This window comes from Numenius arquata, chromosome 1 (genome assembly GCF_964106895.1).
Source record: "Numenius arquata chromosome 1, bNumArq3.hap1.1, whole genome shotgun sequence".
NCBI lineage: Eukaryota > Metazoa > Chordata > Aves > Charadriiformes > Scolopacidae > Numenius > Numenius arquata.
The window spans coordinates 133,502,154-133,520,798 of record NC_133576.1 but is presented as its reverse complement, the minus strand read 5'-3'; the positions used below and the strand labels follow the sequence as shown (position 1 = coordinate 133,520,798).

General features: G+C 39.9%; 1 protein-coding gene across 8 annotated transcripts in view; it reads left to right on the top strand.

Moving 5' to 3' along the window:
- Nucleotides 1-18,645, top strand: part of DLG2 (discs large MAGUK scaffold protein 2) — a 673,276-nt gene that overhangs the window by 613,625 nt on the left and 41,006 nt on the right. For 7 of the 8 annotated variants that reach the window (XM_074147594.1, XM_074147586.1, XM_074147578.1 and 4 more), the window contains 2 exons: nucleotides 546-722; nucleotides 13,422-13,497. In XM_074147594.1, the coding sequence (XP_074003695.1) occupies nucleotides 546-722; nucleotides 13,422-13,497 (253 nt within the window). The remainder of the gene's footprint in view (nucleotides 1-545; nucleotides 723-13,421; nucleotides 13,498-18,645) is intronic. The other variant, XM_074147621.1, reaches the window with a different exon arrangement.

Here is an 18,645-nt window from a genome sequence, read left to right as displayed (position 1 = left end):
ACCTAACACAGCTCCAGGATATGAACCACGTTGAGTGGGCATAATCAAGAGATTCCCTTTGAAAACTCACTTCTGGTCTGAACTAGACACTAAGATAGATGTATCCATTCACCTAAAGAAATGCATTACCCTGAGCACAGATTTGGTACTTTGTATTTAGTCCTCCCAATGCACCCCTGTCTGTCAGACAGCCCCAGTCTGAGCACAGGGAAGTGTAAGCAAAGGACAAGCTTAACAGCCACAAATTGCTGTTGGCAAGGTGACAAGAGGAGCTTCTGGCTACCAGGTTTTTTTACTAGATACTCTGATATGGTGATGGCTCTTTATTAAATACCATATTTACTGTTCAGTTTCTCTTTAAAAAGAAAAAAAAAAAAAGGAGTCTGTAAAGATTAACTTCACAGTGGAAAGTTTTAACCTGAGCAAGACCTTTTCCTTTGGAAAGAAGCAAGGGTTAGCTGTAACATAAAATATGACAGACTGTTCAGAAGTGTTCCCAAGACTGACATGACCACCTGTCTTCATATCTTTGTTTCCTTTCACAGAGCCATGTTTGACTATGACAAGAGCAAAGACAGTGGCCTCCCAAGCCAAGGACTCAGTTTTAAGTACGGAGACATCCTTCATGTCATCAACGCCTCGGACGATGAATGGTGGCAGGCGAGGAGGGTCACTCTGGAGGGAGACAGTGAGGAGATGGGAGTTATACCCAGCAAGAGGAGGTGAGTGCTGCCTCCTCCTTCCTACCTCCTTGGCCACGATGTTAAAATATTCCGTTTTCTTCCAAAGACAGGGTACCTCAATCTACTGAAAAAAACAGGGAAAGTAGAGGAAAATCTCACAGTTATTATTTTGAGAGTTGGAAGATATGATTTTCGCTGCAAGATTTAAAGAGTTCAGGCTGTTTAACTGTACTGAAAAGGAGCTCAAAAGGTGACTCAAGTATAGTGGATTAGTATCTTCACAAAGAAAGGGCAGAAAAGGGAATGAGCACCATCTACTAAAGAGCTTTGGCAGAAAAAGGAAGAACCAGAACCCAAGTCTGGGAATTAGCTCTGAATTTGAAGTAGAGCACATGTTTTAATGTCAGGGTGATTAGCCATTGCATCAAACTGCTGAGGCATGTAATGGATGTCTTGACATTTTCAAATCAAGACTGTATGTCTTCCTTTTCTGAGAGTAATAGAATTAAACTTCTCAGACTGTGTGATGTAAAAAATGATGCTAAATTATATAATGGTCCTCTTTGGCTTCAAAATCTGTTAATCTAATCTCTGCCTGCCTGGAAACTGATGGATAATCAATATCACAGTAAATTTTTCATATAATGTAAATGAAGGAACTTTGATCCACTCTCCAAACTAAATCTGAATCTTTGTTAAGCTGTGATGGATTCATGCTTACTGACGGAGAGAGAACAGACATCTGAATCTCTCTCATTGTTTATATTGTTTACTCTGTCTAGGTGCTTTTGTAAAATTGGCTGCAAGTCTCTGACACTATCAGAACTACCACACAAATCAGTATTACTTTCTGCCTCTGTTGATAGTTGCTATAGAAAGGTCAAGAACTGAAAGGGTAGGAGGAAAATGAAATCTGTCAAACCACATTACATTTCTCTTTTGCAGCAATGCTCCCATACTGCATATAAACTTTCTATTCCTAGCCATTTCAGCTTTAGCATTAATATAAAAATGATCATACCCATTTTTTATAGTGGGGAAATGGGATGTCTGATGCTCTATAGAGCACCTGCTGCTGTTTTGAGAGTGTTGGCCCAGGTGCTAATAGAGCTCATGGTACTCCTTGTTCTAAATCACGTAAAAGTAAAGTGAAAGGCCATCAAATACCTTGTTGACATGGACCCTGCAAGGACCTCATTTTCTCTAATAATGTCCATGTTTGAATAACAACCACACCAGGATTTTCAGCGAAGAGCAATTTTGGATTTGTATAATACATAGAAATAAAAACTACACTATAATTTTTGCAATGGGAAAAATATGCCCAATAAACAGATTTAGTCTCTAGATACTGAAAAAGGAATACTTGCCTACTATTAATTGCTATACTACTGGGCATGACTGGATCACACATGGGAAAAGAAGACAGTCTAATCAGTTATTACTGAGGGAAGCATGTGCACAAAGCTCACTCACAGTGTGGTGCATACTGTGAAAAGCTACAAAAAGCTGCCATACTTAATAAAACATCTATAGGGGAAATAAGGGCAGACCAACTGATTTAGATGTGAAGTTGTGTCTTCTGTAAGGTGGAGAGTATGTAAGTGCCTAAAGCTTATTGGGTTGCCTGCACAGTGGTGTTTTCAAGAAGGACAGAAGATAGAGGCTCCCTAGTCAAGGTCAGACATATGATACAGCCTAGGAAAAAGACATGGCTTAGGAAACATTGGGAGAAAAGAGGGAAAAAAGAAGAGGAAAAAAAAAAAAAAGAAGCAAGATGAAAATAGGTTGGTTAGAGTCTAAAAATAAGTCTTGAATTTGAAAAGATGCAGGTATAGTTACCATGCTCTCCACTTGTCATCCTGATTCTCCACTAGTGAATCTGAGAGGCCTGAAAAAATCGATGGCATCTGGTTTTCTGTCTGCATTAACGTACACCTGAGCTGGGGTAGTTGGAGGCTGCTATTATTTCACAAAAGGTTTCAGTTGTACAAGGTTATTTTTTCCAATGCACTAAAAAGTGAGTATTATTTTCTTTCCATCGATTCTGGATGACCCCTTAGAGTTGGTGAGAGTAATGTGTTCTTGCCAGCGTCTTCTGTGGTCATTTACACCACCCAAGGGGAGGATGAGCAATCAGTGCATAAGGGGCTGAGCATCAGAGAATGAAGGTCATCATACTTACCAGAATGTACTAGTTCAGAGTTGAATTCCCTCTGCAGGTGTGGGTTATTGACTATGAGAGGCTTGATCTAAAACAGAGTAAGCCTGGGATTCATTTGACCAAATGTTGGCAACTATGGCATGGAAATCTTCATTCAAACTGCTTAATCCAGGGTGGTATATCTCTTATGGTTTATATGGGATTATTTCTATAGGCATTTCATGATATGTAATATGGCATATGTAATATCTAGCAGTAAAATATGCCTGTGATAGAACAGGAGGAAAAGAGCATCTGTAGCTGTTTGTTGGGCTGTGACTTGTCCTGCAAGCTCAGCTTTCTATGACATTGTAAATTGAAGAGGTTTTATATTTGTCTTTTCAATCCCCCAGTCATTTCTGTTCCTTTTCTGTAGGGTTTGGGGGTTTTGGAGGGGGTGGTTTGGTGGGTTTTGGTTTTGGTGTTGTGCTTGGAGTCCTTCTTCTGCCTATGTATACGTGCAGGAATACTGTCCCGTGGGACTGTAACATATTTTGCAGTTTGGGCCAAGGAGAGGCTTTACAGATCCACAAGTTATTAGTGCCAGGGTGAATCTTTTAGCTATTTGCTTTGCTACCTCATCTTCTGGCCAGCAATAGCTAACATACAATTCCTGCATTTTTCATAAATGGAATCATTATGGAATAGCTCTGAAAGCCAGTGACTGCTTCAATTTTATTTTGGTATATAGATATGTACAGAAATATATGTATATATACACACAAAGCCATAACAAGTACATTATATTACTTCTTTAAGGCCCTGTGTAATGGTAATTGTTTTCCGAGTATTTAGTTTTGCATATTTTTTTTACATCTTTTTACAGGAGAGCCCTTCACACAGTGACATTTTATCATGAACTGATAAGAGAAATTTTGAATCATATATCAAGACTCCATACTCTTTTTCTCCTCTATGATATATGTAATATACCAGAAGAAATCATAATTTATAATTACAGGGGAGCTGCCACTCATTATATTCATACAATACATCATACAATTCTTGTGGAAAAACTGGCTTCACACGGCCTGGATGAGCATACGATCCGCTGGGTCAAGCAATGGCTGACTGGAAGGTCCCAAAGAGTGGTGCTCAATGGATTTAAATCCAGCTGGCGGCCGGTCACAAGTGGTGTGCCTCAGGGCTCAGTGTTAGGGCCATTTCTGTTTAATGTCTTTATTGATGATCTTGACAAGGACATAGGGTGTATCATCAGCAAGTTCGCAGATGACACCAAGCTAAGCAGGAGTGTTGATTCCCAGGAGGATAGGGAAGCTCTACAGAGAGACCTAGATAGATTGAATCATTGGGCCGAAATCAATGGCATGAGTTTCAACAAGGGCAAGTGCCAGGTTCTGCACTTGGGCCACAACAACCCCAAGCAGCGCTACAGGCTTGGGGAAGTGTGGTTGGAAAGCTGCCTGGAAGAAAGAGACCTGGGGGTTCTAATTGACAAGAGGCTGAATATGAGCCGGCAGTGTGCCCAGGTGGCCAAGAAAGCCAACGGCATCCTGGCTTGTATTAGAAATAGCGTCACCAGCAGAAGTAGGGAGGTGATTGTGCCCCTGTACTCAGCACTGGTGAGGCCACACCTCGAGTATTGTGTCCAGTTTTGGGCACCTCAATACAAGAGAGATATCGAGGTGCTGGAGCGAGTGCAGAGGAGGGCAACGAAGCTGGTGAAGGGCCTGGAAAACAAATCATATGAAGAGCGGTTGAAGGAGCTGGGACTGTTTAGTATGAGGAAGAGGAGGCTGAGGGGAGACCTCATCACTCTCTACAACTACTTGAAAGGACACTGTAGAGAGGTTGGTGCTGGTCTCTTTGCACAGGTAATTAATGACAGAACGAGAGGGAATGGCTTCAAGCTCCAGCAGGGTAGGTTTAGACTGGACATTAGGAAGGAATTTTTCACAGAAAGAGTGGTCGGGCATTGGAATAGGCTGCCCAGGGAGGTGGTTGAGTCACCATCCCTGGATGTGTTTAAGAGACGTTTAGATGTGGTGTTGGGGGATATGATATAGGGAAGAACTTTGTAGTGTAGGGTAGATGGTTGGACTCGATGATCCCAAGGGTCTCTTCCAACCTGGATGATTCTATGATTCTATGATTATTCTCTCCAGGGTGTTGGATACATTGCCAGACTTTACCCCTTACCGATTCAATAGAGTTTGAAAGCTATTTGTCATTAGATTTCAGAGCTGCTGCCAGTGTGTGGACTTTAAATTGTAAAGTCAGGCTTTAAGAGGGAGTTCTGGAAGGCAGCACTGCAGCTGGAGGAGGATTACTGAAAGAGGCAGCACAAAGAAATGAGGGTGACCCTATATTTTTCCACTGATCCATGCAAGGACCAAACCTCATGAACTGGTGAGCCAGTGACCTCAGTGGGGATTAACAAACACTAAATGCTCAGTATTCTGCAGTGCTAAAAAATCATTGCAACCCTTTCTACATCTGAAAACAGCATTTTGTCCATTTGTCAGTATGTATTTATTGTCTGATTACAGCTGTTGCTCTCAACCATGGGAGTGAGTAGCCGGCTGGGCTACAAAGGCATTGTGATATTGTATCATAGTGATGTTGAGAACGGTAGGACTTCAGCATAAGAGGCTGCAAACTACTTCAGTTGTGGCTTAACAGTCACCAAGTAGTTGTTATTATATATTGTTGTTATAGTTGTTATTATATATTCTATGGTTTCACATCCACCAAAAAGATTTATCCACACTCTAAGGGGGGAGCGGGGCACAGCTATTATCCATGGCAGGGTATCCGAGGTGAGAGGACATAACTACCAGTCCCGTACCAACGCCTCAGGCAGCCTGTAGTATTGCCTGTGCGCTATGTTTACACATGGGAATTGCTCCCCTATCATCAAAAATTACTATTTTTATGCTAGAATGACCAACAGAAATTAGATTTACACTAGATTTTTGTTACATTTGCATGTAGAGATTTAGATTCAAATTCCTACATATGCTGGGCTTCTGATCACAAGAATTTTTATTTGCCTCATTTTCCTCCCTGTTGTCCAGATAAACCAAACAAATTCAGTTTCCCGTAGTACCAAGCTGAGCAACCTATAAGATTCCCTCCCCACAGAAACACTCACATTAGTAAAAGTGAATCAACAAAAAGCATGAAAGCAACGTGCATAAGTTAAATTGCATTAAATCCTTAGACAGATGCTCTAATAAAGTAGTAAAGATATTTTAATTTGCTGTAGCACTGATTTTACACCTCCAGTTCTTTTCACTTTTTCTTTGCCGAGTCTCTGCACACAGAAAAGCTCCTGCATTGCAATCCCCACACAACTGCAGCCTCCCACTTCATGAATGCCAAGCTTCAGTATTTTCTATGATGTGTCTATATCTGCTTGAATTAGGGCTGTGGGTCTGAAAGTAATTTAGTCTGTGGTTTCTCACAGATTGCCCTAGAATGGCCGAGTGTAAATTCTCTGTTCCCACTGTAGCCACAAAGATTTGGTCCTAAAACACTAAAATCTTTCTGTTGTCTTTAAGATGTGCAGCCACAAAACTTCTGTCAGACTGGACATAATTTCTAAGATTTCCATTTTCAGGTGGTTCAAGTACATCTGACTGCAAAATATTAGGCAACTTGTATGTCTTGTTATTGCCATCTGAAGGTGTATGGTGGTACCAGCCTGATATTTGTGTTCTCAAGTAGACAACATTCTCCCCACAAATACATGTAATCATGCTCTCTTTTCAGAACAAAATGGGGGGAAAAGTACATAAAAAACAATGTTTCACAAACATTTAAGGACAAGGAACTAGAGGTTTTCCCAGCACAGAAGTCCCTGTGGGCAAAAAGCCAACTTAAATTTGTTATTCTGCTCAGCTTGGCAGAAGGGCATGTTTATCCACTCAAGTGAGTTTTAATTTTAATGGTTTCCTATAAATTGTCCACCTTCCTAAACATCCCTTGAGACTTTAATCCTTAGATGATAAAACTTTTTAACATGGCATAATCATGTAAGCTTTGTCTGAAATGTTACCTGACTATACTTAGAAATCTAATTGGAAAAAATAAATATGGAATAAAATTGATATGTATGTTTATATATGAACCTCTTCCTGTTCTCTTGCAATGATGGGGAGCTTTCATGCTGAAGGAAAACAGCCCTTAGCTTTTACACAGAATAAGATTGTCCTACAATTTTATGAGAATTCACTTCCTAATGGCATTAGGTCTACTGTTTTTATAAAATATTGACCAGATGCTGAGCTGCTCTCTATAAGCAAGTTGCTGAAGGTGGAGAGCTGAATGAGAGCACGTTCTCTCCTACTGAAAAATGCATGTTCTGTTGCAAAAATACCACTTCAGGAATGCTCAAAAATAATATTGAGAATGGGAATCTATTGGTAAGCTCAGACCTCACATAAACAAGACTAAGCAGCGCAGGGTATGGAAGCAATAAAAAGCCGTGGTCCAAGTCCTCATATTTGGACTATAAATAGTAATACATATTTTCACTTATCTTTCACTTGATGGGCAGGCAAAACAAATATAGTGCAGATGACCTGGAAATGGCAAAGCAAGACAAGAAGAAGCAAGTTAACAAATATTAAAATATAGCAAGGTCTTTCAAGTGTCCGTTTTATGTTGCAATCTTCTATTTGATAACTCTCCTGGATTTGGAAATAACTGATTCTGCAGAACACCTCAATAACAAATCTGTGCAAATTAGGCTACTCTAACCATTTTATTTGATTCTCGACACCGGATTGCAATTTGCATCTGTATTCTACATCAGTGATGAACACTGCTATTGAAGATTAAAGCATGTCTCACTTGATATTTTACATCTCTGCTGTGAAGACTGATTAGTGCTTTTAGAAAGGCACTGACAAAATTCCCGGCAGTCCATTAACCCCCAGCAATGGAGGATCACAGTTCATGCCTGGTTGAGTTATGCTTGATTTTTTCTTGTTTGCCGTGCACACGAAGAACTGAAAGCCTTGCTTTGAAAAATCCCAGAGGCCCATTTTCAACAGCTACATGTGCCCAGAAACACAACAGCAGATAGACATTGCAGTGCCATGAGCTTTGCATCCCAGTAATAAGTTCCTCAGAAGAGGAGTAGGAAGAGGATAGCATCCCAAAGAACTGAAGCCTTGAACTTGCTAAGTGAGGAAACACTGAGATATATTTTCAGTGTTTTCAGTGTACCTCTCCACTTTTTTAGCTTTACGTGGGAAGAGAAAATGAATCCGGACCATTTTTGAAAAAAGGGCCATGAGGTGTCTCCTACCAAGAACTTTTTCAAGAGAAGATGAGTATACAGGGTACACTCCAATGCCCCAGATCTCAGATGGTCTTAGACCATTTCCCTGTACACAGCAGTGTTTCTGCAGGCAGCTACACTTGGAGAGCAGGTGGAAAGCTGTCGGTGAAATCCCCATCAGTTGTGCTAGGCAATGCTGTCTCCATGTAGGACTGAGAGCTTTTCAGCTCCCAAGTCCTGTTTGAATACTGGATGTAGGTGTCTTTGAGCATTTCTTGAAATCTCATTGAGTTTCAGTAACCCCCAGGCACTTTTGAAAATGGGACTTGAGCCATGAAGTAGTTTTGGAAATTGTTCTTTCCCCATCCCTTATCCGTAGCTCTGTTGAGCAGATATATAATTAGAAAGGGGCACAGGAGCAATGTGTACATCAGGTGAGTCAGTGTAGGACTCCTCCTGTCCAGAGGAGAGCCACCAAGCTGGTGAGGGGTCTAGAGAACAAGTCATATGAGGAGAGGCTGAGGGAACTGGGCATGTTTAGTTTGGAGAAGAGGAGGCTGAGGGGGGACCTCATTGCCCTTTACAACTACCTGAAAGGAGGTTGTAGAGGGGTGGGTGTTGGCCTCTTCTCCCAGGGGAAAAATGACAGGACCAGAAGAAATGGTCTGAAGTTGCAGCAGGGGAGGATTAGACATTAGGAAGAATTACTTTACTGAGAGAGTGGTCAGGCACTGGAACAGCCTGCCCAGGGAGGTGGTGGAGTTGCCATCCCTGGAGGTATTTAAGAAACGTGTAGACATGGCACTTCAGGGCATGCTCTAGTGCCCGAGATTGTTGGTTTGTGTCTGTTTGAGGGTGGGTGTGGTGTGTGGTTGTGGGTGGGGTTTTGGTTTGGTTTGGTTTGGTTTTTTGTGGTTGGACTCGATGATCTCAAAGGTCCCTTCCAACCATGAAGATTCTGTCATTCTGTGAAATTTGGGTCTCTGCAAATTTGGTGAATAGGAATCCTCCCCCTTCACTTTTTTTTTATTTCTATTTTTTGCACAACCCCCCATAATCCCACTTTGTGCAGCAGTGGTGAGTGAAAAATGGATACAGTTTGAAGTGAAACATTTCTTCCTTTAAAAGCAATTTCCTCAGCTGATTGATCAAAATGTTGTCCAAGGGATGGTAGGTTTGCTGTCAACTAAAGCAATGTAAGCAACACTCATGTTGCTATTTAGGCATTCACAATGTCAGCTGCTGCAAAAAACCCTTTGTGCCTAAACTCCCTTTTTCTTGGGGAAAAAAAGGGATTCAAGTTTATTTTTCCTTAAATATAGCAATTAAAAACCTGAAGATTCAAAAAAGGGCTAAAAGTGCTTGAATTAGTATTCCTTTAGAAAATGTGTTTTCTAAGATATGGATCAACGATGCTAAAAGAACTGATAATCAATACTTTTTATGTTCATCATTTTAGTTCCTTTTTTAGCTCTGTCTGTGGCAAAAGTGTCCCAGTAGCTCAGATGAGAAATTGTGGAAACAGCCCTCTTTCAAGAGAGACAGGGAACTACTGGAGAGAGTCCAGCGTAGGGCAACAAAGATGATTAAAGGGTTAGAGTACCTCCCTTATGAGGAAAGGCTGAGAGAGCTGGGACTCTTTAGCCTGGAGAAGAGAAGGCTGAGGGGAGACCTTATTAATGCTTACAAGTACCTAAGGGGTGGGCTGAAGGATGATGGAGCCAGACTCTTTTCAGTGGAAGGATGATGGAGCCAGACTCTTTTCAGTGGTTGCCAGTGAGAGGACGAGGGGCAACGGGCACAAGCTGGAACATAGGAGGTTCCATTCAAATATGAGGAAGAACTTCTTTATGGTGAGGGTGACAGAGCACTGGAACAGGCTGCCCAGGGAGGTTGTGGAGTCCCCTTCTCTGGAGATCTTCAAGAGCCGCCTGGATGCAGTCCTGAGTAATGTGCTCTAGGCAATCCTGCTTCAGCAGGGGAGTTGGACTAGATGATCTCTAGAGGCCCCTTCCAACTCTGACAATTCCGTGGTTCCATGATCTTAGTTCACTGTAGTCCTCCACACTGACCACCTCAACAAGGACTAAGTCTTTGAAGAACCAAGCTAAATTCTAACCGAGTTCTCCAGAGCACGTAAAAACCAAAGCTTTTCAGACATTCAGATATTGGGTTGATTCCTTCAGGAAAGAGAGAGGTATATTCCTGATGCCAGAACAACCCACTGCCACATTTCAAGTCCCAAACCCAAGACACGAAGGCAGTAGAACACCTGAGCTGCAGTACTTTGTAAATTGGGCAAACCCATTTATTTTATCCTAGCCTTTCTCCAACAGCTAACCCATTTCATTGATATTTCGGGCAGCAACAGTAATGTAATCACCCTGAGACACATGAAATTTCAGCTTGGAAGTTTACAGGTCAGCCAAATTATAACAGAACAGTTTTATTGTGGAAGATGTCAGGAAAATTGTAATGGGATGCAGCACCATGTGCTACCCTCTGTACAGCCCCAGATTATGAAATGTTTGTAGTATTCAGCAGGCATGCTGAACATGTATAAATGTTGTTGGTATGTTAGCCTGGAGGATTAATGGCACTTAATGACATTATTTGTATACTTCTCAAAGCAGTGCAGAATGTTTCTGCAGCTCCTCATCTGCCTGCTATGCCTGTGGAAAGCAGCGATGCCTCCATGGCTGCTAGTGCAATTATGATGAATTTCATAAATAAGGTCCGCTCTTCAGGGTTAATTTCCAAATTTCTTTATGCAGTGAATAAGGAATGAAGTTAAAAGCAGATGTTTTAGGAAGTTAGGACTGGAATGAGTTTAAATGTTAACATAGATTAATAAGTAGAATACTGTGTTCATTTGAGCTAATTATTTTCTCAGAAGGCATCCATCCTATTTAGGCAATTACACAGCCTCAAGTCTTCATTTCTTACCGGTACTATCAAGGGACTTCATCTGCTAGTTTAAATTTAAGACTGTTCATGTGTTTTTAATAACATAAATTTAATTTGAAAGCTGCATTTGAGCTGTTTCCATGTGAATATTCCACACTTACAGAGAAATGCATTTATTCTAAATTTAAACTGTAGCTATAGTAACCAGCATTCACTGTGTTTCAGTAGGAAATATATAAGCCCACTCAGACAGAAGGTAACATGCTGTGTTAATTATCATTCTATCAAAAGACTAGAGTTTGTATTTAAAAAAAAAAAAATTATCAGAAATTAGGTATTCTTACTATCTGAACGTAAAAACCAAGAGATTTGCAGGAATGTATTCTAATGTTATTTGTGGGAATCTGTGAAAGTTAGAAAAAGGGCCATATCTGGTCCAGTTTGTAAAATATAATAAATCTCACTTTTTTCCCAGCTATTTATTGTCTAATAAAAATACAGTATCAAGCTCTCATAGGCTGGCTTTGTGGGATTCAACTTAGATTTCCTAGAGCAATTCTTAAGCTTAGGGAAATAGAGTTACTGTTTCAATTATAGGTAGATGATCAGATTTTTTTGCTGATGATAGATTTTTTGTAGGTGATAGATCCCATAGATGATTTTGCAAAGGTAGTAAATGTCATTTTTACAGTAATGACTGTATTAGTCAAGGTGAGTAAGGACATGAAGAGCTTCTTCCTTTCTTCAGATTTCTCTCTCTGCATCTGTTTTCTTGGGGGTTGATTTTGTTTAGGGAAGAGCTCACCCCTTCTTATGTATTTGGGTTTTTTTTAATTCCTGGAATTATTATTTAAGCATACTGTGTTAAAAGTTTAAATATACAACATATGTAAATCTTGTAGTAATGGTGAACTTTGCAAATATACTAGCAGCATATAGTTTTCCCACAGGTAAAATACTTAAGTATGCAAATGAATTTTAAGTTTTACTAACATGTTTTTAAAATTATGTTCATTCATTGAATAATGGAAATTCAGCATATCGATCTACAATACTTAGGACAGAAAAGGAACACTGGACTATCTGATGTCCTTTGTAAATGCCTTGTGTGTTTCTTTTTTCCCTCTGTACTGAGGACTGTAATTTGTGTTTGTCCAGTCTTGATTCTAAGATACGAATGGATTGAGATGCCACGCATTCCTCTTCTGTATTATTTTGGTGGCTAAACATATTAAGCATTAAAAATTTAAACTAACTGTGTTTTCTTTAAAATTCGTCTGGTATCAGCTCATTGGCAATTATTTTGATACATGTTTCTCTCCAAAATAGCATTTTTTAGATCTCAGTATTTTCTGACTCTGAAGGCATTGCATATACAGTATGACAACTCCTCTCTCGCTCTGTTTGTTGAAGCTATGGATATCAGGACCAAATAACTTTGGAAGCTTTTCATTAGAGCATTTCAATTTTCTTTAAATAAACGAATACCAGAACTGAGCAGACGAAGGCAAGCTTTGGGTCAAACCACACTGCAGTTGGGGCTCTCAGGTGCCAGGAGGTGGGCTCACAGGGGCAACTTGCTCTGGTTTTTCAACTCAGTTCAGACTTGAACTTTCAAAGCAAATGCCCTTTTTGGCCTCAATTTCTGTACCATGGCTCATCTTGTGGGAAAGGCTTGGTGAATGCATGCTATATTCATTTGTATTAAACTGATCTTGAAGAAAAGTTCACCTAAAGCATCCGCCTACTCATAGGAGGTCAGTTCATGGGACCAGACTAGAACTAGCCCAAAGAAAACCCCCTGAAATTTATAATTCCTGTCTTTTCATATTTGGCCAAGCTATTTGGTAATATGAACCTGCCCATCTTTGTTTTCAGAATTCAGGTACTAGCAATGAGTTCCTCACTGAAACGAGTCAGAAAGACAATTTCTTTGCGTTCTATCTGCTTGCAGATGCTTGTGGAGGGCATGGTTTAAATAAGACCACCCACAGCATTTTAGAGTGGCTGGAAATAGTTCTTCTGCCCCTGAGCATGTGTACATCTCTTCAGAAATGCTCTTTTGGGCAAAACTGTATAGATTTAAGTAACCAAAGCCTCGAGAAAGTTTCTCTGCATTTTAATATTGTAGGATATTGTAACAGGGAGTGCTGTTCTGCCAGTGTAGGAACCTCGGATCCAGTCCTGTGTTTGCCAGAAAAATGATGCATGGCTGAGGAAGTGACCTGACATCTCTTTCTCTTTCCAATTTATAAAATTTGCTTCCAATGCTCACTTTATGCATAGTAAGGTGCCAGTGGTCTTGGGAGTTCAGATATCAAATGTATCTTACAAAAAGCTGCTATAATCAACATGTGATTCTTTGTGTTTTCCCCAGAGTTGAAAGGAAGGAGCGTGCACGTTTGAAGACGGTGAAATTCAATGCGAAACCTGGTGTAATTGATGCAAAAGGGGTACGTAAATAGAGAAACCTATTGAAATTACACTTTGTAAAATTGTTTTATGTGTTTCAGAGAAGAGAAAATTTTAGCAACATGAGGAATATTTAGATTGTTTCAACCAAGATCTGGAATATAGTGAAAAAGAGACAGGAGTATAGCATGATATAATCTTCTAAATAATTAAATATTCTTTTCATAATAATAACTGACTGACAGTGCGTCCTAATTGGAAGATACTAAGAAAATACAGAGCATTCTGTGATAGCTGTGATTGTAGTTAAATGATGAATGGAGAAGAAAAGATGTTAAAAACCAATGCAGATAATTGTTTAATGAAATCGGGCAAGAAATAGAAATTCCCTGGCTTCAAAAGCTGTTAAATCTCAAACAACAGGTTGAATGTTAAAGAGTCCAAGCTGCAAAATTTAGGTTTCGGATCTTCTGCTCTGATAGTTGTGACAGACATTGAACACAGGTGTGTCCCACAGCAGGCGCGACAGGCCAAGCAGCACAAAACATGCACGTTCCCTTCCACAAGCGCTATCTGGACCAGACAACCTTCCCGCTGTCACCACTCTGCAGCATCCCTCTGTTGTGCCCAACACTCACCAGTTCTCACTGGCCAGATGTTTAACATCCTGTACATCATTGCCGTCTGGCTGGCAAGAGATAGCATGAGAAAAGCTCACGGTCCTGGCCGTTGAGGTGTATTTTTCTGGGGAACTGTAGCTTGCATTTGTAGCAGCAGTAAATTCTTGACATTACATTTGCATTACAGTATTTTTGAAAACAGTCCAGTTGGCACACACGGGATGTACAACTGATGGCTTCTGTGAGCAAACTGAGAAACGGAGCTTCAGAAACCATCAGCAAAAAGTTATGTTTGGCTGCAGAAAACACAGGGCAGGGCCAAAACTGGGTGGTGGGAGGACACAGTCATAGGCAGGTGTGAGCAAAGGACAAAACCAAGTAGTTCAGCAGGTCCCTTCCAGACCTACTGTTCATGTGGTCCTCTGCCTAGTTTGAAATTCTCATTCTTAATCTCTTCTTGCTTCATTTCCCTCTGCAATGGGAGTAATAATACTTCCTTTATCCCAGTTTATTCTGTCTTTTCACTTAGTTTAGCAGAGTAAGAATTTCCTCTTGCTATGAACATGCAGTTCCTAGTGCAGTGGGTCTCAAGCCTCTACATGTCAGCAAAATAGTATTTCACATGTGCATATACTTCCCTGTTACTGCTCTACAGAACAGTTCCTGACTTCAGTGCAAATGCAGAATAATTGCACTGGCTGAAACCAGTTTTCCAGATTTATAACATACTTGGAATCAGAGTTCAGCCTCTGCACGTTATTTGTACATGCAGATAACTTGATATAAAATATAGAACAAACTGGATTGTGAAAGGACTTCTTCATCTCATTGCATTTCTTTAGGAGTCAGAACTCCATTTCTTACTTTGAAATGACCACTCTCTGCAACTCTGTAAATTAATGTTGCCATTTATTTTGGGAGATAATAAGCTTTATATTGCCAATGAAATCACTTGTTAAATGACCATTTCCTGTATATATCAAAGCCTGAGGGGAGTAATTCATTCTTATAACTAATGGTCCTTATTCAAGTGAGTCCGTCAAGAATTTAATTACCTCTTGATTCCCTAAATTGTTTTTCCATTTTTGTCATCAGTGCAACATTAATCTTCCAGCCACTCATATCAATGTTTGTTTCAGTGTTTAGGAAATTGTGTAATTACAGACCAAGACCATTGTACCCTTTTGGGAGCATACTTTCTATTGTTAGTATTTGCTGAAATTTGCTTTTATCTATAAAAAAAAAAAAAAATCACACAATTTCAAGGCTTTTTGGGAAAAGACATTGTAGGCTTCTGTTTGAAAGAGCATAAAGGGAAGAAGCGTTCACTGTTAAATTAAGCATCAACATGTAAAATGAGGTGTGTGGGCACACATATATGTATGTACATTTTAGGGATCAGCATTTAGTCTTTCAGCGTCCAAAAAGAAGTGGTGTAAGCTGTCTAACAGTGCAGGCTTTACTTTTTTTATCTGGAAGAATCATAGAATCATAGAATCATAGAATCATAGAATGGCTAGAGTTGGAAAGGACCTTAAAGATCATCTAGTTCCAACCCCCCTGCCATGGGCAGGGACACCTCTCACTAGAGCAGGTTGCTCAAAGCCCCATCCAGCCTGGCCTTGAACACTTCCAGGGATGGGGCATCCACAACTTCCCTGGGCAACCTGTTCCAGTGCCTCACCACCCTCACTGTAAAGAATTTCTTCCTTATACCTAATCTAAATCTCTTCTCTTCCAATTTAAAACCATTGCCCCTTGTCCTGTCACCACTCTTCCTGACAAAGAGTCCCTCTTCAGCTCTTCTGTAGGCTCCCTTCAGGTATTGATAGGCTGTTATAAGGTCTCCCCGGAGCCTTCTCTTCTCCAGGCTGAACAACCCCAGCTCTCTCAGTCTGTCAATTCAGAAAGAAATTCAGACCAGATAAACAGGGTTGCAGTAAGCCCAGGAGAACTCTTCTATTGGAAATAAAGCTAAAATTCAGATAGGAATGGGTTTATATGTGTCTGTTTCACCTTTGTGCTTATACATTCATGACTGTGGGGGCAAGTGGTATTGTCTTAATTTACTGTAAATATGAGATTGGGAGAAGTATCACATTTTCATGTGATACTTCTAAATTTGGCCAGGAGACATGCATGGAAACATCTTTTAACAAGATTTAACTGAATACAGAGAATGCTTAGGTGTTTTTGCATAAGTAAAAGCTTTATGCTGTTGTGAATTTACCTGCAGCATCTTGCTGGCCCCTATTCCTTTCCTCCCCTATAGAAGCAATGTTTAAGAGCTAATAAGCCACAGTAAATTTTTTATGAGATAGTGCCAAAATTTCTTTGAGATAACTTCTCTCTATGATTTTAAAATATGAAGTGTTTAGTTATTCTACAAGTTTTAAAAGTCTTATGCATTTTCATCTGATTATGCCTCATTTTTAATCCCAAATCTGGAGATAAGACACAAAGAAAGTATTACAGAGGGTGTGATATTTGTAGCTCATCATCTTCTTGTCTCTCACTAAGGTGTTTAAGAACACTCATCAATACAGTCGACAAACCTGTTAGCAGGGACAGCTAAAGGATAATCTTTTCAAAGGACCAAAAGTTCCTCTTTTTCAAACCAAACTTGAGTGTGTTACCTCATCTAGAAAATAAGTTCAACATTTTTTTCAAATGTGATTTAGAATGTTTAAATCACTTTTAATTCATTTCATTGGACTCCTTCTGTCCATGGCTTGTGAAATAAAAGTCTACAAAATCAGGATAGATGCAAAAACAGAGAATGTGAAACGCAATTAGGGAGCTCCAGTGGAATCTTCTTTTTGGTCTCACGTTTAAACCAGGCAATGGATAGTACCTTTCCACAGAATGTATAATTAAATTCTGATGCTTATTATTACAGGATATTGTATAAAAAATAAATAAGTTAAAAAGGAATTAGATAAGTTAACAAGCGATGGATCTGATGACAACTTTTAGTACTCTGGTCATGTAACTCAGGACACACTAATTGTTGATTTCAAGAAGCAGAGAGGTTATAAAAGGGGAGGGATCGTGTTTCTTCTACTTTTTCTTTTAAACATCTGTTATTCGACAACTTCAGAAAAAGCTACTGGGCTAACTGGGTCTCTGGTTTAACCCAATAGGGCTACTTTTCTTTCACGTTCTGTTTATTTTGACCAGAAGAGACTTATTTGTTCACATTCAGAAACATCATCTGAATCCTAGGTCCTATTAAAAATTTTTAAAGATATGATAGAATCATAGAATCATAGAATAATTCAGGTTGGAAAAGACCCTTGGGACCATCAAGTCCAACCATCAACCCTACTCAACAAAGTTCTCCCCTACACCACATCCCCCAACACCACATCTAAACGACTCTTAAACACATTCAGGGATGGTGACTCAACCACCTCCCTGGGCAGCCTATTCCAGTGTCTGACCACTCTTTCTGTGAAGAATTGTTTCCTAATGTCCAGTCTCAACCTACCCTGTTACAGCTTGAAGCCATTCCCTCTTGTTATAGAGCCATTCCCTCTTGGTCTAATGGTGCACATTATTCACATAAAGCACTCTCCCTAGCCCTTTTCCACTTTTGGTCTTGGCAATTGTATTAATTACAAATGCAACCTGGAATGCTAGAAACTTTCAGAGACGGGTAAAATAAAGCATCCCCAGGTTATTCCTTTGAAGAATAAACCAGTTAGAGATGCTAACACCTGTGTTATACAGAAAAGAATTCAAATAATGGTAGAAACAGCTTTATTTCACCAAGCAAAGATTGTACTTCAGTTGAGTTGACCAAGTTCATTCATATAATTGTAGTAATGATCTTCACCAGATTTTCTAATTGTTACTGAAGATGGCTGGAGTGTCAAAGCAACCAATCCACCCCTCTGGTTCCCTACAGCTGCTCTATGCTACTGCAGCAAAGGGCAGGTTTTCCAGGACACTGTCTACTTTAACATTTCAAACATTAAAAAGACAAATGAAGATAAGATAACATAGTTACAATTTTCTAAGCATTTGCTGTCTCAGTCCATGGAGCTCACTGGTCTATGGATAATCAGTGGAAAACAACAGGCCAAAGGTTTATGTCTGATGTTTATGCTGGAGGAAGCTACAGGAGTTACGCGAACACAAACTTAATTAAAAAGTATGTTTTATGCTGTGTTGAACTCCAGATCATATCACAAGTATCTTCTGATGCTCACCTTTGCACCAAAAGGAGCAGAATGTGTTAGTAGCTGTGAGCAGGGTTATATATCTGCCAAAGCAACATACCCAACTCTTGGTAATTCCCCCTTCCATAGGCTTCAGGCTGAACAAGAATAGCCTTTCCTTTTCCAGTCCTAAAACCCAGAGTGCCTAAAGGCTTTTCAGTGTTTTTACTAAATCAAAAAGAATGTCAAACAATGATGGGAATATTACAGAGGGAGAAGAGACGAGCCAGTAATCTGCTTTTTTCTCAACTGTTGTAATTACAACCAGCCTTTCGGGAGACAAAAATAGCATCTCTTTGCTTTTATCCCTGTCAGATCATATACTCTTTCTTGACTGTCTCTTGAA